General features: G+C 50.2%; 7 protein-coding genes across 7 annotated transcripts; 5 read left to right on the top strand and 2 right to left on the bottom strand.

Moving 5' to 3' along the window:
• On the top strand, positions 1-1527 carry PFICI_09369 (uncharacterized protein; the record flags this gene model as incomplete). Its single annotated transcript, XM_007837950.1, has 1 exon — positions 1-1527. One exon carries the CDS (start codon positions 1-3, stop codon positions 1525-1527), a length of 1527 nt encoding a protein of 508 aa, XP_007836141.1.
• A 1228-nt stretch (positions 1528-2755) lies between these two features.
• PFICI_09370 (uncharacterized protein) lies at positions 2756-3104 on the bottom strand (the record flags this gene model as incomplete). Its single annotated transcript, XM_007837951.1, has 2 exons — positions 2756-3000; positions 3053-3104. 2 exons carry the CDS (start codon positions 3102-3104, stop codon positions 2756-2758), a joined length of 297 nt encoding a protein of 98 aa, XP_007836142.1.
• A 1521-nt stretch (positions 3105-4625) lies between these two features.
• PFICI_09371 (Heat shock protein 60) lies at positions 4626-6523 on the top strand (the record flags this gene model as incomplete). The annotated part of the gene is made up of 3 exons (XM_007837952.1): positions 4626-4739; positions 4816-4957; positions 5016-6523. The coding sequence occupies 3 exons, from the start codon at positions 4626-4628 to the stop codon at positions 6521-6523; spliced, it is 1764 nt and encodes a 587-aa protein (XP_007836143.1).
• Positions 6524-7880: 1357 nt separating this feature from the next.
• Positions 7881-8766, top strand: PFICI_09372 (Cofilin; the record flags this gene model as incomplete). The annotated part of the gene is made up of 6 exons (XM_007837953.1): positions 7881-7883; positions 7946-7956; positions 8138-8321; positions 8389-8462; positions 8524-8572; positions 8629-8766. The coding sequence occupies 6 exons, from the start codon at positions 7881-7883 to the stop codon at positions 8764-8766; spliced, it is 459 nt and encodes a 152-aa protein (XP_007836144.1).
• A 414-nt stretch (positions 8767-9180) lies between these two features.
• Positions 9181-9894, bottom strand: PFICI_09373 (uncharacterized protein; the record flags this gene model as incomplete). The annotated part of the gene is made up of 2 exons (XM_007837954.1): positions 9181-9693; positions 9784-9894. 2 exons carry the CDS (start codon positions 9892-9894, stop codon positions 9181-9183), a joined length of 624 nt encoding a protein of 207 aa, XP_007836145.1.
• A 464-nt stretch (positions 9895-10358) lies between these two features.
• On the top strand, positions 10359-12707 carry PFICI_09374 (uncharacterized protein; the record flags this gene model as incomplete). The annotated part of the gene is made up of 3 exons (XM_007837955.1): positions 10359-11387; positions 11445-11920; positions 11972-12707. 3 exons carry the CDS (start codon positions 10359-10361, stop codon positions 12705-12707), a joined length of 2241 nt encoding a protein of 746 aa, XP_007836146.1.
• Positions 12708-13263: 556 nt separating this feature from the next.
• Positions 13264-13880, top strand: PFICI_09375 (uncharacterized protein; the record flags this gene model as incomplete). Its single annotated transcript, XM_007837956.1, has 2 exons — positions 13264-13442; positions 13703-13880. 2 exons carry the CDS (start codon positions 13264-13266, stop codon positions 13878-13880), a joined length of 357 nt encoding a protein of 118 aa, XP_007836147.1.
• Positions 13881-16420: the final 2540 nt, after the last annotated feature.

Raw genomic sequence — 16420 nt, forward strand, 5'->3', positions numbered from 1 at the left:
ATGGAGGCTCAGCTGCCCAAGACTACCTACTCTTCGGAGTCTGTCAACTCTCGCCACACCAGAAACACTGGTCGCATCACCTCCCGTACCTATCTTCGCAAGACTTCTGGCGGCTCTGTTCGATCTAACATGGCTGTTCACTCCGAAGACCATGACATTGGTACTTCTGCTTCCACTTCTCAGCAAGTTGACAACACTTCTGTCGCTGAGCACCACTCTACCCCCGCTATCACTGATGCATCCATCACCACTGCCACTTCTGTCCGGGACACTCCTGTCGTTCAGTACGCTACTCTCCGCAACACCGTCCACAACAACCAGGTTTCTCCTGTCTCGGCTCACTCCCCCCGCATTCGCCCTCTTGCTGCTCTCAGTGGTGGTATCCGTTCCAACAATGGTGTTGTCTATGATGCTCAGAAGCTTCTCCCCATGGCTGAACAGCTTGAGGCTGCACGTGCTGATTCCCGATTCCCCAACACCACTACTTCTTACACCAATGCTCAAGCAGTCATTGATGACTTCGAGCACCTCCTTGCTCTTGAGCAGCATGTTCGTGGCAGCCAAGATCACATCACTCTTTACGTTGAGAATGTCCGTCGCATCCAGGAGCGGGACTCTCAGATCGTTCATGACAACCATGATGCTCATGTCCGCCACACTGTTCAAGGTCTTCTCCGCAATCAGGATGTTGGTGAAGATCTCCACGCCATCGTTCGCCAGGCTGCTAGAACCGCTAGTGCCAACGCTGTCGAGCGAGCTCTCGCCAATCACAACCAGATCAGTCATTCTGATGTTGTTCGTGACATCTCTCAGGCTGTCATTCACACCATGGCTCAAGAAGGTCTCGTTTCTGACCAGGCGGTTGACAATATTGACGCAATCCTTGAGGATGTCTTCTCCGTCATCGAGACTAGAATTCTTGATGCTACTGGTCCTCTTCGCCTCAACGTCAACCGCATGCGCGATGTCAACGACAACCTTCACGCTCATGACAACAATCTTCACGCTCATGATAACAACCTTCGCACTGTCACCAACACTCTTGACACCAACCTTGGAAACAACCTCAATAACTTGACCACTCAAGTTGGTGCCATCAACACTCACGTTGGAGCTGTTGGTACTCATGTCAACGCTCTCAGCACTCTGATGCAAGTCATGAACGGCACTGCTACTCGAACCAACGATCAGGTTGGCCAGTTCACACAGCAACTCAACAGTCTTCAGCAGGTTACTGCCATGCTCCCTGCTCTCATCCGAGAGATCGTTCAGCAGATTCTTCCCGGTGCTGTTCAGACCGCTCTCACTCAGGTCCTCGCCGGTTCTCTTCAAGGTGCCAATGCCAAGGCTTCTTTCATGGTCGCTGCTCAGACCATCGCTGCTACTCAAAACCAGCCCAATGGTTCTGACAAGAAGAATTCCAAGTCCCCCAAGAAGGGCAAGAAGCGTGGCTTCTTTTCCCGTCTCTTCAAGCGTGGTGGTGGCAAGAAGGACGGTGAGGATGGTGCTTCTGGTACCAGCAACTAATTGAGCTTAATCTTTTGAGCTATAAACACTCCTTTTCCCCGCTTCTCCCCCGGCTCCTCCTTCTCTTGCGCTTGCTTTTTCTTACTATTATTATTTTTATTATTATCTCCATTGTATGAAGTAGTGTACTAGTAGGGACAAAGGGACAGTCGATCATGTAAGACATGAATCATGTATAATAGGGTAGATAGAAATACCAAGATAAAAACAACAAAAAGACAGTGTGCCTTTTTGCAGTATGTGACTAGTTACTGACTGAAAGCCATTATGTTAGTAATTCAAAGGTGAAGATGCCATTTGGGGCTGACAACAATATTGCAACTCTCAGCTTTCCAAGTGATTTCTAAGTAATTAATTATGTATGGAACTCGAGCACGTTTATATTCAAGATACCAGGTAGTCCCGAGATTCAAGAGTGATTATATGTGACTATGATGTATTGCGCCGTACCATATAACCACTATTAGGCTAGTTCCTAGTGTGGAGCTTCACATTTTGTTCAGCTAGTGCAGTGGGTTGGTGCGTCATGATGATATGTGAACATGTCAGTTGTATCAGTGTCGCGGACTTGATGGATGACTAGCGGCTGGAACATGACTTACAGCCGCTGCTTCGTGAGGGCAACTACGATCGTGGTAGCCATCCATAGGATTTGTGTGACTATACTGGACACGTGGAAGAGTTGAAGGAGCTTAGGTATGGACGGTCGTGGCGAGACTCGTACTCATGGAACTATAATGCAGCGTAGAGAGCAACACATTGATCCCAAACTACATTCCAAGGACACGCACTACGACGGAGAGCTGTCTATGATATCGGTTGTACTAGTTGAATGCAAAGTTCGGTGGTTTCGAGCGAGGACATGGTTGACTCATTGCTGAGATGGTATGTAGTTTGCGATCCGACTTTTGACTTTCAGTCGAGACATGTGGCCTGCCTTGATCGAGAAAGGATTGGAAGAGATTGCCACGGCATTGTATCGCTGCATGTCATCTGTTGGTCATCTTCACAGCACTTCATCAAGTTTAGAAATGTCGACTATTATCTACGGCAGCACTTGCAAGTAATCCTTGTATGGCGGCAAAGCCAGGGACATGTGGGATGGAGAGAGTCAGTGTGCTTGGTTATGTTGGCTATATTATTGCTGTATTCATGTTGCTTTTGATTACCACGAGCTCCATTTTGGTTGAACTCCAAGCTCTTGGTAAGGACTTAATTCGAACGACGTTCACTGTCGCTCCTTTCCACCATGACCAGTATGCTTGGTCGAAGCCATGGACGGCATAGCATCACCAGTGCCAGTAATGACCTCACCAACACCGGGACCATGCTTGCCCATCCTCTTTTCGTCAGAGACGGGGTTGTCAGCGGCCTCGCTCAGCATCTCAGCACCCAGGCCGCCAGCAGTGGGCTGTGTTCTGTGATATCCTGCCTTTGAGGGGACAATGTTTGGTTTTGCGGCATCCTCGGGGACTTTTGCATCATTAGAACCCGCTCAAGGTCGCAATGGAGGGCGAATACGTACCTCTGGTGCCATCTTTGGCCATTTGGTTGAGGTCTGCTCCTTCGTATGACATCTTGAATGTATGGTCGTCAATACTTTTCGTCACAATTGGTTTTGCTTGATTAGCCAAGATGACTTGTGCTCATGAAGAGAATCAACCAGATTTTGAGCCCCTCAAGATGGGTAATAATATATAAGAGGAAGCTGTCTATTGCACTTGGCTGTGATGTCACGACTCCAAGGTTGTGGGGTTTTAGCACAACACCAACCGTCATCGTAGCTTATAGACATCGTTCCTGCATAAGGGCTATTCAAGTCAACGAATACATGCATGTGTTTGTTGATGATGGTAAAAGGGGTCAGACGGCTACTTTGTCCTCTCGGCGCAGGTTTAAGACAGAGCCCTGCCGGACATATAATTTCATTATCAGTGGACGTTTTCGTTTCAGTATTGTGCATGAATGAGATAATGTTTGCCTCGCCAACATAGTCAGTGTTCAAATTGCACAAAAGCAACGGAGTTCGCGTCGCAGGAAAGACTCAGCTGCCATTGCCCTGCTGCATGGCTGATGAGCTCACGCCATTGTGGTAAGGCCAGCACAGATAAACATAAATAAGGAAAGAAAAACTTGTCGAATTGACATTGCATTGATTGAGTATGCGTTGATTCCGGGTATAATCTCCGTATGTACACAGTATATAGTTTTCTTTGCTGATTTGGCATCATGTAGGAACATCATACAACGTATGTATAAACTCAATGACAGACTGCCGGTAAGTTAATATCGCTGGCCGATATTGACACCGTTTGAGAGGGATCGAAACTTGATTGCGAACCTCAATTCCTGCCATCCACGAGCCATGCTCCCGAGTAGATCCCCACAGTACGCCGGCGACTCGATCCATTCGTGGTGCTCATGACTCCGGCTTCCCCATCTGCTTCGTAATACTGTGTACGCTAACAAGCCTTGAATGGTAGACACCCGCGCGAACTATTTTGCACTCGGAACGTTTTGAGCTGTAGCGCGACAGCTCAGGGGTTGGCTCGCTGTCCAGCTCCACACCCAGCTTACATTAAGGTAGTTGTGGTGCTCGTGGAAAGATAGAAACTTCCACAGCAATGCTTTCCCGAAGCAATGTGTTTGCTGCTGAAATGTGCGAAACCTTCCGAATGATTATATCGTGCTCGGCAAAACATGGAGTCAAGGACAGCATCCACAGTAAACACGTTCAATGAACACGAAATATCCAATCAAAGACGGTCTTTTCCGCAAAAATAAGTCTGGACCCGTGTTGAAGTTCCACGATTTTCTATGACCACTAAGCCGACCAGGACGCGATGCTGAGTTTGGCCTAGCGCGCATTACCTCGGCTCTTGAGCGATGCGCTCCGTGCATCTCGACGAGAGGACGCATGGAAATTTTTTGAAGCTTTCCCCAGGCTCGCCAACGTCTTTTTTTTCCCGTCTCTCCCAACCAACATCCATCTAGAGCTTCGCCTCTTTCTCTCCTCAACCTCTGCGAAAGTTCTGTTCCTCCTCTTCCGTTGTCACTTTTCTTCTTCTTCCTGTATATTACATTGTAATCACATCACAATGCAGCGTGCTCTGTCCTCCCGATCCCGGACTTCGGTCCTCAACTCGGCTGCTGCTGCCGCCAAGTACCGGCCCGGTGCAGGTCTGTCCCAGCAGCTGCGATTTGCGCACAAGGTGAGTCCCGAATGAGCTGCACAGCAGTTTTTTCAACGTATTTCAATACACAAAATGCTGACTTGCCCGTTCACAGGAGCTGAAGTTCGGTGTTGAGGGCCGTGCTGCCCTGCTCGCTGGTGTCGAGACCCTCGCAAAGGCTGTTGCCACCACCCTGGGACCCAAGGGCCGAAATGTCCTCATTGAGTCGTCTTACGGCTCCCCCAAGATCACAAAGGGTATGTTGCAATTCTACTATGATTATATCTCGTCGGTTGGTCCTAACAAGAAGAACAGACGGTGTCACAGTCGCACGCGCCATCAGCCTACAAGACAAGTTCGAGAACCTCGGTGCCAGACTCCTCCAGGATGTTGCCTCGAAAACCAACGAGTCCGCCGGTGACGGTACCACCAGTGCTACTGTCCTTGCCCGCGCCATCTTCTCCGAGACCGTCAAGAACGTCGCCGCTGGCTGCAACCCCATGGATCTGCGCCGTGGTACTCAGGCTGCCGTTGAGGCCGTTGTTGAGTACCTCCAGAAGAACAAGCGGGACATCACCACCAGCGCCGAGATTGCTCAGGTCGCTACCATCTCCGCCAACGGCGACACTCACATTGGTAACCTGATTGCCAACGCTATGGAGAAGGTCGGCAAGGAGGGTGTCATCACCGTCAAGGAGGGCAAGACTCTCAACGACGAGCTCGAGGTTACCGAGGGTATGCGCTTCGACCGTGGTTTCGTCTCCCCCTACTTCATCACCGACGCCAAGGCCCAGAAGGTTGAGTTCGAGAAGCCCCTGATCCTGCTCTCCGAGAAGAAGATCTCCTCCGTCCAGGACATCATTCCCGCTCTCGAGGCCTCCACCCAGCAGCGCCGCCCCCTTGTCATCATTGCCGAGGACATTGACGGTGAGGCTCTGGCCGTCTGTATCCTGAACAAGCTCCGTGGCCAGCTCCAGGTTGCTGCCGTCAAGGCTCCTGGCTTCGGTGACAACCGCAAGTCCATCCTTGGCGATATTGCCGTCCTCACCAACGGTACCGTCTTCACGGACGAGCTCGACATCAAGCTCGAGAAGGCTACCCCCGACCTGCTCGGTTCGACCGGTTCCATCACCATCACCAAGGAGGACACCATCATCCTGAACGGCGAGGGCACCAAGGACAACATTGCCCAGCGCTGCGAGCAGATCCGTGGCGTCATGGCCGACCCCTCCACCTCCGACTACGAGAAGGAGAAGCTCCAGGAGCGTCTCGCTAAGCTCTCTGGTGGTGTTGCCGTCATCAAGGTCGGTGGCTCCTCCGAGGTCGAGGTCGGTGAGAAGAAGGACCGCTTCGTCGATGCTCTCAACGCCACCCGTGCCGCCGTTGAGGAGGGTATCCTGCCCGGTGGTGGTACTGCTCTGATCAAGGCCTCCGTCCACGCCCTGAAGGACGTCAAGCCCTCCAACTTTGACCAGCAGCTCGGTGTCAGCATTGTTAAGAACGCCATCACCCGCCCTGCCAAGACCATTGTCGAGAACGCCGGTCTCGAGGGTTCCGTTGTTGTCGGTAAGCTCTCTGACGAGTTCAGCAATGACTTCAACAAGGGTTTCAACAGCGCCACTGGCGAGTACGTTGACATGATCTCTGCTGGTATCCTTGACCCCTTCAAGGTTGTCCGCACTGGTCTCGTTGACGCCAGCGGTGTTGCTTCTCTGCTCGGTACCACCGAGGTCGCCATTGTTGAGGCTCCCGAGGAGAAGGGCCCTGCTCCTGGCGGCATGGGTGGTATGGGAGGTATGGGCGGCATGCCTGGAATGATGTAATTGTCATGATTCTATCTTCCTTGCAAAGCGTCTATTCCTTTTTTTCCCATTGTATCAAAACATAAAAATTCGGGCCGGTGGGGCTTCGGGGCATTTGGCTATGGTGTTACGATGATATGGATGCATTTTCCCGCCATGTAATCTCTCCTCTCTACTTTGCCTCACTCACGCCTGTACCATGTTTCATACTCCTTGATATCCCAAGCAGGCGTTGTAAAACAAAAGACATGTATTATAGTCTAGAAGCAACTTGTGCTACATGATGACGAAAAGTCAATTGAATAAAAAAATCGTTAAACAATTGTATTGGATTTTGGCTTGGGCACCTGTTCAGGCAGCGCGATTCGAGGCATGCTTGGGTCAATTAATGTCTGCCTATACCATGGAAGCTACACCCCAAATGAGACAAAGCATATGAAGATGTGATTGTGACGAATGTCCGACTAAGCCGATCGTCCTGTCAGATCTCTTATTCGTAATGAAGGGAGGCTTAGGCAATCGAAAACTATAGTTCAGGCATCAACTTGGCACTCTTCGGCAATGGAAACCTATTCTGCTACTACCTAAAGGTAGCTCTAGCAAAGACATGGAACTTCGAAATAGTACGATGGAGCACTAGAATTCTAGCTCAGCTGTTGAGCACAGGTACCACGTATGAAAATCCAACAATCCGGATCGTATGGAGCCATTACATATGGAGTATGTATATAATTAAACGTGCCTATGGAAAAAAGAGATGAAAAAAATAATATGATGGAAGATGATGGATCACGTGCATTGATCACCGTACAGCCAGTACGGCCAGTACGGCCAGTACGGTAGCCAGTAGCCAAGCCTAGTTGCTACCGTGTTGCCCGCGACGACAGTGGGATCAATGAGATTCCAAGTTAACAAAGCTGGAAACTTGGCCCACCCCAAGTACTCCCGACCCCACCATTAAGCTGGAGCCCTGTTGTTCGCTACGTATTGTTGATTTTCGCTGGCGCAAAGCCTTGGACCCGAGAATCTCCCCCTCCATCCCCCCCCCTCAATTCTCGAGAGTACTTCCTTACCACCAACCCGCCGCCTTGTGAGTGAATGATACCAAAAGCTACCCACCAAATCTCCTTCCTCTTCCCTTTCTTCTGACCGCAATTCTACCCCCAAAGGCAACAAGATAAAATCTTCACTTCCCGTGTACGTGTCAGACCCATTCTCAGTCCTTGCCACTCCTACGCATAAATACTATTCCCTTGTGCCTAACCCGCAATACTCTTGTCTCTCGTTGCCTACGTCGACCCGACTACCCCGCTGACCGTATCTGCTTGCAGCTCTTGACCCAATCGTCATTTTCGCGACCTAAAACCACATCACCACAATGGTAAGCCAGCACGCAGAAGCTCTCAAGTCGGGGCCAAAATACTAACTTTGCCATGTCTATAGTCTCAGTCAGGGTTCGTACTCTCGTCGCTCCCAAATCACGCATCGTCCCCTATCGCATGATCCACCCCGTCTCCTTTTCCGCTACAGCTGTCTCAGCGGTTGAAGAAGTCTAGAGACAATAACAACAACAACACTTGATCACGCACGCGCCGCACGAATCGATGGCCCACGATACTAACCTTCGCTTTGCAGAGCCTCCGTTTCTCAGGAATGCATAAACGCATTCAACGACTTGAAGTTGGCCAAGAAGTCCAAGTTCATCATCTTCAAGCTGTCCGACAACAACCGTGAGATCGTCGTCGAAGAGGCCTCTACCGATGGTGACTGGGAGGTCTTCCGCGAGAAGCTCGTCAACGCCCAGCACGTCAGCAAGACCGTATGTCCTTGATACCATATTGCGACCTATGTCCGAGGAAGAACAGAGGACGCTGATATAATTGCAGGGCGCTGTTGGCAAGGGTCCCCGCTACGCCGTCTACGACTTCGAGTACCAGCTTGCTTCCGGTGAGGGTTCGCGGTAAGTGCATAAAACGAAGAAGGCCCGCGAAAATGCAACATGAATACTGATATCCTTCTAGAAACAAGATCACCTTCATTGCCTGGTCGCCCGATGATGCTGGTGTCATGGTATGATAAACCACTCGCGATTACGCATGCCGAATTCTTTCTAACTCCTTTTCTAGGCCAAGATGGTGTACGCCTCCTCCAAGGATGCGCTCAAGCGTGCTCTGAACGGCATTGCCACCGAGATCCAGGCCAACGACCAAGATGACATTGAATACGACACCGTCCTGAAGACCGTCAGCAAGGGTCTTGCCTAAGTTATCAACAACAACTCAAATTGTGGAAGTAATGCGAAACCCGGATTCGGCTCCCCAAGGAGCAACGGATGGGATATGACGATCACGAAACCAAATTATTGGGGAAGCATGGTGGACGGGACTCCTCTCCAGATGACTCTTGTCAGTTCGCTTACGGAGAACACGGGGAGGATAACATTGGTCCTTCTTTGCTGCAGAGATCTGACTTGATTTTTCCCGGAGTTGATGTTGGCCGGCTACTTAGAGGATATTCGGCGTGTTATACATTAAAGCAAGCAAAAAACCTTGGTTCTGAATCGTAGAGCATTCCGTTTGGCCCTTGATGGGCATTGATCAATTCCTCTTTGGTATCATATGCAAGCGCTTTCAACTGCTGTGACCAACTATATCCGAATCTATCTTGACTATGCATTATTATTTTTTACTCTTGTATGCCGTCTGGAATGTTTCAAACAGTTCCGACGCCTCTTTCTCGTCCCGTATTCTCTGCAACAAGAAGCCCTTCAAGTCGTCCCAGAACTCGGCTGTCTCGACTGTCGCTGTACCGCTCGTGCCTTGGGCAACATCTGTGCTGGCGGGCGCATCCTTCTTGACGGCAGCCGCAGCACCGCCCAACACCATGACGCCAAATTCGACAGTTGTACTCTCGTCCTCACCCAAGAGCTCCTTGAGCACCTTGGAATCGACCACGGGCTTCTTCTTGTACAGCAGCTTGATCTTGTCCAGCGGTACGCTCGTCTCATCGGCAACTTTCTGCTTCAGATCCAGCACCGATGTGTTGAGCGGCTGCGAAGTAAGCTTGATGTCGAGAGGTGGGTTGCGAAGCGACTTGAGTGTGACGGTCACTGATCGCTCGGAGCCAGGTGCAGATCGGGAGGCTGTCGAGCTGGGCTTGGACATTTGGCGGGGTGCGCGGGCCAGGATATACTGTGTTCGTGGTCAGTTTTTATGCTCATAAGTAACTCGTCTGCATCACAGGTGTAACATGTTCGATTGCAGCTGTCGGAGGAGACGTACGGCGGTTCTGGGAGGATATTCCCTGGGGTCCTGCACATGATCCGGCGAGATCCTGACAGGGCGAGGGTCCAGCGCCGCCAGGAATTGCTTGGCAAAGGCTACTTCGGCCATGTTGGCGAGCTGGCGAGGTGTGTAGTGTTGGTAAGGGTACGAGGAGTAGAGGGTCGGTATGTCGGAGTTGTCGTCGGTTCTACCGTCTGCCATAAAGATGATCACGGAAACGGGGACAGGTCCAAGATAGCTGTACTGAGAGCGGGCGTACCGTTGGCAGTGGGTAGGCGGGCGGAGTGAGGTCAGGATCGCACGCGCCACGATAGTGGGATGTACCTGGAACTGAAAATGTGGCTTGAGCTCTGGAAGTTTAAGCCACGAGGTACCAAAGGTTCAAGTTTATGGTCGCTCGGTGGGGTGCGCTAAGATAAGATAAGAATTTATCGAGGAAAAAAGTTCTGGGAGCAAGTGGGTTGCCAATAGTTTTGGAGCCGAAGCGCCTCTCCTCCAGTCCTTCCCGTCTTTCTTTTTCTTCAAGACAGATACCCAATTTTTGCGTTTCTCTTTCTGGAATATAGTTCAAGATGGGTGTCGGACGTCGCATGAAGAAGCAGGGTCCTCCTGAGCCCCTGTCGGAAGCGCATTACGCAAAGCTCAAGCGCAAGGCCGGTCTGCCCGTCGACGATGTACCGGCCGAACCCCGAAACAACAAGAAGCGCAAGGCCGCCAAGGACGAGGAGCCCAAGAGCAACAAGAAGGCTGCCAAGTCCAATGGCGCCGTCAATGGCAAGAAGGCTGCCGCCCCTGCGCCGAAAGCGAACGGAAAGAAGGGCAAGAAGGCCGCTCCGGTACCCGAGGACGAGGACGACATTAGCGATGGCCTGGGAGACGGATTCGGCGACTCTGACATGGACATGGACGAGTTCTCTGACCTTGAAGGCGCTGAAGGTTTGAAGGACGACTTCTTGGACTCGGACGACTCGGTCTACGACTCTGACGATGCCGGCCAGCAAAAGGCCATGTTTTCTGAAGATGAGGACGACTCCGACGCCGAGGAGCAGCTGACGGCTGCCAACATTGCTGGTCTGTCGAGGAAGCTCGACGAGAAGATTGCGCAAGAGGAGGCCGATGCCCAGGCTGAACTCGAGGAGGCTGCCATGCAGACAAACATTGTCGAGGACAAGCCGCATATCTTGGACGATGACGAAGAGGATGGTTTGGCTGCCAAGACCAAGGGGCTGCTTGCGCCGGATCTGCAGCTTCTCAGAACGCGCATCACGGATACGATACGTGTTCTGGGTGACTTTGCCAAGCTGGCCGAGGAGGGCAGAAGCAGAGCCGAGTACACAGCTCAGCTGCTCAAGGACATTTGCGCATACTATGGCTACTCCGAGTACCTGGCAGAGAAGCTTTACAACCTTTTTACACCACAAGAGGCTTTTGCCTTTTTCGAGGCCAACGAGAGCGCAAGACCTATTGTCATCAGAACAAACACTCTGAGAACCCACAGGAGAGATCTAGCCCAGGCTCTGATCAACAGAGGTGTTGTGCTGGAGCCTGTAGGCAAGTGGTCCAAGGTTGGACTGCAAATTTTCGAGAGCAACGTGCCATTGGTAAGTCAACGTTGCCCACTGAAATTGCAATGCGCATTCAACTGACAATGAAAACAGGGTGCAACTCCCGAGTATCTCGCCGGTCACTACATTCTGCAGGCCGCCAGTTCATTCCTGCCCGTCATGGCCCTGGGTCCTCAAGAAGGCGAGCGCGTTCTCGATATGGCCGCTGCTCCCGGTGGAAAGACGACACACATGGCTGCCATGATGAAGAACAAGGGTTGCATCTTTGCCAACGATCCTTCCAAGGCTCGTTCCAAGGGTTTGATTGGAAACATTCACCGTCTCGGCGCCCGCAATGTTGTGGTATGCAACTACGATGCCAGAGACTTCCCAAGGGTGATTGGTGGCTTCGACAGAGTCTTGCTTGATGCTCCTTGCTCGGGTACTGGTGTTATTGCCAAGGATGCTTCGGTCAAGATGAACAAGACAGAAAAGGACTTTATGGTTCTGCCTCATACACAAAAGCAGCTGCTCCTAGCTGCCATTGACAGTGTGAACCACGCCAGCAAGACTGGTGGTTACCTTGTTTAGTAAGTTGTCCTCGGCACTATTTCAAAGCACCTTGTACTAACTAGTCACAGCTCTACATGTTCCGTTACAGTCGAGGAGAATGAGCAGGTTGTCAACTACGTCCTGAGCAGGCGCCCCAACGTAAAGCTCGTTGACACTGAGCTTCCGTTCGGTAAGGAGGGTTTCACAAGCTACGGTGGCAAGCACTTTGACTCGTCGCTGAACCTCACCCGACGATACTACCCCCACACCTACAATGTTGACGGTTTCTTTGTCGCCAAGTTCCACAAGTTTGCCCCCTCGCCTGCTGGAAGTGCTGGCCGCGAGAAGGTGCCAATGGAGAAGAAGGACGTCGAGGAAGAGATCATTGACAAGACACCTATTGCTGCTGATGAGGATACGATTGGTGCCGAGAAGGACGACTTTGGTGGCTTCGATGACGATGAGGATGCCGATTACATGGAGAGAGCCAAGCGCAATGCCATGAGGAGGAGAGGTCTGGACCCAAAGGCTCTGAACAAGGGCAAGACTGAGACGAATGGCACCAAGGAGGCCAAGGAGATCAAGGAGACCAAGGCCGAGAAGACTGAAAAGTCGCCCAAATCTCCCAAGTCACCCAAGTCTGACAAGGTGGAGAAGGCTGAGAAGTCGCCAAAGGCTGAGAAGTCGCCAAAGGCTGCGAAGACGGAAAAGGCAGACAAGTCCCCCAAGGCTGCCAAGACAGAGAAGGCTGACAAGTCTTCAAAGACAGAAAAGGCCGAAGTGAGCAAAAAGGACAAGAAGAAGAGCAAGAAGGCATCGTCATAGATCTGTAGTAGCTACAAGCGATAATCATGGAATTCAACAAAAGTGCAAAGCAGGGTCACCAACCAGAACTGTCGTCTGTCATCACAAAACTCCTGCGCAATTGCAATGTACCGTGTGTCCAGTCATGATGAAATACCGTCTTTCCGGTGTGCTGAGGTACCTTCCGTCCCGTGGTCACCATGAACGTCCGTCCGATAGTGGTAATATTATGTAACTTCCGTCCGATGGTAATAATGTACCTTTGCTCAATCGTAATAATATCTATTCCGTTCAATTGTGCTTATATAAACTCATGTCCAACATTTACCATAAACTTCCGCGCCGACGTAATGATGTGATTTCTGTTCCATGCGTTCATGTCCCTTCCCTCAGATGGCAACCATAAACTTTCGTCCAGTCGTAGTAATGCACCTCCGGCGTCGTTATATACATTTCGTTGAAGTGTGACCATAAACTTCTGTCCGGTCACGATGGTGTGACTTCCGTCCGATTGTAACCATAATCAGTGCAGATGGCTATATGCTAGATTGTCCATGTTTCTCCTGGGCGTCTAACAATGATCGTTCAATCACTTCCCATAGAAAGCGAGAAGGCGCCGGCAGAATTGCTCACCGCTCTAACGCTGGCGGGCACGACAATCGACGCCGGGCAGTGGGGGCCTCGGGCCAGTGAAGGTCTGCAAACGGCCGTGACCCACTCACTGCCCAGCGTGCCCGCCGCCACCGCGCACAATCAGTAGTCCGGATTCTCGTGATATTTTTCTACTATAAATCTGTCCCTTTGATCCCCAATTTCGCCGACCTTTTTTCTTCTTCTTCCCACCAGACATCCCACCCTCCGTCACAGCCTTTCATCCACGTTCACATACATTCACCATCTACTGTGCACATCAAAAAAAAAAAAAAAAAAAAAAAGTTAAAAAATACAAAATAACAAAAAAACTTGAAAAAAAAAAATTCCCCAAACATACAACCCATACAACACACACCACACAGCAACACCGTCAGTCGGTCACCTCAGGTCGTCGAATCGTCGACACCCGTCGCTAGCTATCCCCCTGGTACAGAGTCGGGATCATCTCCCACTGGTTCCGCCGAGACTCCCGGCACACAAATCACGTCGACCATCACCTCAACTTCCATGATCACCATCACCAGCTGCGGACCTGAGTAAGTAGTAGCTATTATCTCCTTGAGCTTCTCCCTCTTGATTCATCTCGCTCACTTGTCATTAGAGTCCACATTCGTCTCCACAACCACCGAGGCGGCCTCCGGGGGCTTTGTTCAACACCGCTGACGGCCTAGTCTGTCACCTTTTGTTTCCACCAAAAAAAAAAAAAAAGAGGCACACATTCTGATATCCACTGTGCAATGCTGCCTGAGCTGTATGTCGACATCATCGATAGAACGGTATGTCTAAGAATTGATTCATTTTCATCATACATGGCAAAGCCTTATATGGTGTTCCACCAAACTTTCGTTCCAAGCTGACTTTGTACTTCAAGGTGTTCACATCGGACGAAAGTCCCTTTTAGGAAAGAACCATACTTCCGTCGCATCTTTTGTCAAGGTAAGACGGAAACTCCATATATTCCCATTATGATTTGAAGGCACCCATTAACATTCGCTTGTCTCTTAGATGCTAAACCACCAACACCAATGACAATACGACGGCAAACCTGCGGGCTCAAGTGCGCTGTCTGCACATGAGGATAATGACAACCGGACTCAACTGAGTCCGCCCCTCCTTTGCAGAGACTCCTCCAAGACCATCAAGGTTTTGGATGGGTTGCCTTCCCCCACTTTGGTCACATGGAGGCAACTGGATACGGTGCCTCGTCGGCGCAGTTCCCTTTCCCCACTACTTTTGGCCCCGACCATGCAAGGCATGGTCAAGCTGTTTCTGTGCATGAAAAGCTGGGAGCCAGAGCACACCAATGGCAGCAACTTGTCGTGCACGGTTGCCGAATATAACACCATGATGCAGGTAATTGGCCAACCAGGGATTTAAGCTACCTTCTCCTCACACGAACCAAGGCATGTTCCGTAATACCGGAAATAACAATATAACGCAAGCCTTCGCATTCCGAGGACATAAGCAATGATTTGACAATAAAGCAATGGCCATGACGAAAAGAAAACAACGAAGCATTGACGATAAAAACACAAAAGAGCAAGGAATGGTTTCACAAAGAGGCTGGCATTTTCAGGAATGGTTTTGAGGAATGGTTTTCAGGAATGGTTTTGAGGAATGGTTTTCAGGAATGGTTTTCAGGAAACTTGAGAAAAGTTTCAGGGTTTTTCTTTTTACAACGATACCCGGTGTGTTGAAATAGTAGCCCAGCCTCCTTCATTTCGGGCTTCATGCTCCACTATAGACTACATACATATACCTTTCTCTACTCCCATAGATACGTACAGGTACTCAACCAACTAATCAATCACTTCACTTACCATAACCTCGTTCATCTCAACACGGTGCACCACGAATGAGCATCACAAGTTACAACAGATTGACAGCAGATCTGTCAGGTGCTGGGCACTGCGCTAGGTACTAGTACAAACATATCCCGCAGCCACAACGGCTTTTCCGCCTTCTTCTCTATACCACACTTTCGTAGCTTCACTTGCCAACCGTAGATTCAGAGATCCTACAAAAGAATTACCACTCTCGTGGCTACATGGCTCGGTAATACACCCGTTCACTTTCTACCATTTGTTTTTCCCGTTACTTCTACGTGTACTGTGTACTTACCAGCAGGTCTCTGACCTTACGGCATCAAGCGTCCGAACATCAACGTCACGCTCTTGATGATTTGCTTGGGTATCATCAGGGAGAAGAAGAGGTGAATCCCCAAGACTTGAAACAACTGCTGAGGTACCAGCAGAAATATATACATGAAAAAATTAACAAGTAGTGATGATTCATTCTGAGCCAGTTCTTCACGGTTAGTCATCTCTTTTTGTGCGTGAGAGAGACAACGTCAAGGGACGGAGTACCAGACCAAGGATACCGAAGCTCTTATCCTATAGAACATCAATATGAAGCCTGGCTGCCAATCGCTCTAAGTATGAGCCATCTACTAAATAGCTCTTTGGCCATGGTCGTGGTCTTCAATTCCTTGGACACCACTTCAGAATGGCGGAAGCAGAAACGTTTGGGTAGTATCGTTACATTCGACGATGAAATGACCGGCGTTGGCTTTCATCACACAAGTCACAGCTTGGCAGCGAGCCAGATAGTCGACGCTATGGTTCGTTCATGGCCAGTCATCAGAACTTTTCGGATCTCGACATCCTCGCAGGTTATGCAGATATTTGCGGCAGCAGGCGAATGTGAGTATTGCCGCCTGCTGTTTTAGATGTGAAGCCTAGTGTTTTCAGTATCGTCCGCAATCAACTATTCTCCAACGGCATCTCGCGTTCACAATGTTCATAATTACAAGAGGCCCCATATGCTTGATTTACCCAACTGCAGCCAAGGAGTCGTTCAAATATGTCCTCATGTGCCCCATTGGCATTAGCCCAATGACTACTAGGTATGGATTGCGGCACAGTACCAGAGCATCCACTATATCCACATCTACATCTGTAAGGCCAGAGGCCTTTAGTTTTGTGCTGGTACACGTGGAAACAACGGCAAGTCAGAATGGAGTAAATGAGTGTGTTTTTCCTAGCTGAGAGCCCCGAGAGTGGTGATCTAAGGGTGATCTC

The sequence above is a fragment of the Pestalotiopsis fici genome (assembly GCF_000516985.1).
Source record: "Pestalotiopsis fici W106-1 unplaced genomic scaffold PFICI_Scf_6, whole genome shotgun sequence".
NCBI lineage: Eukaryota > Fungi > Ascomycota > Sordariomycetes > Amphisphaeriales > Sporocadaceae > Pestalotiopsis > Pestalotiopsis fici.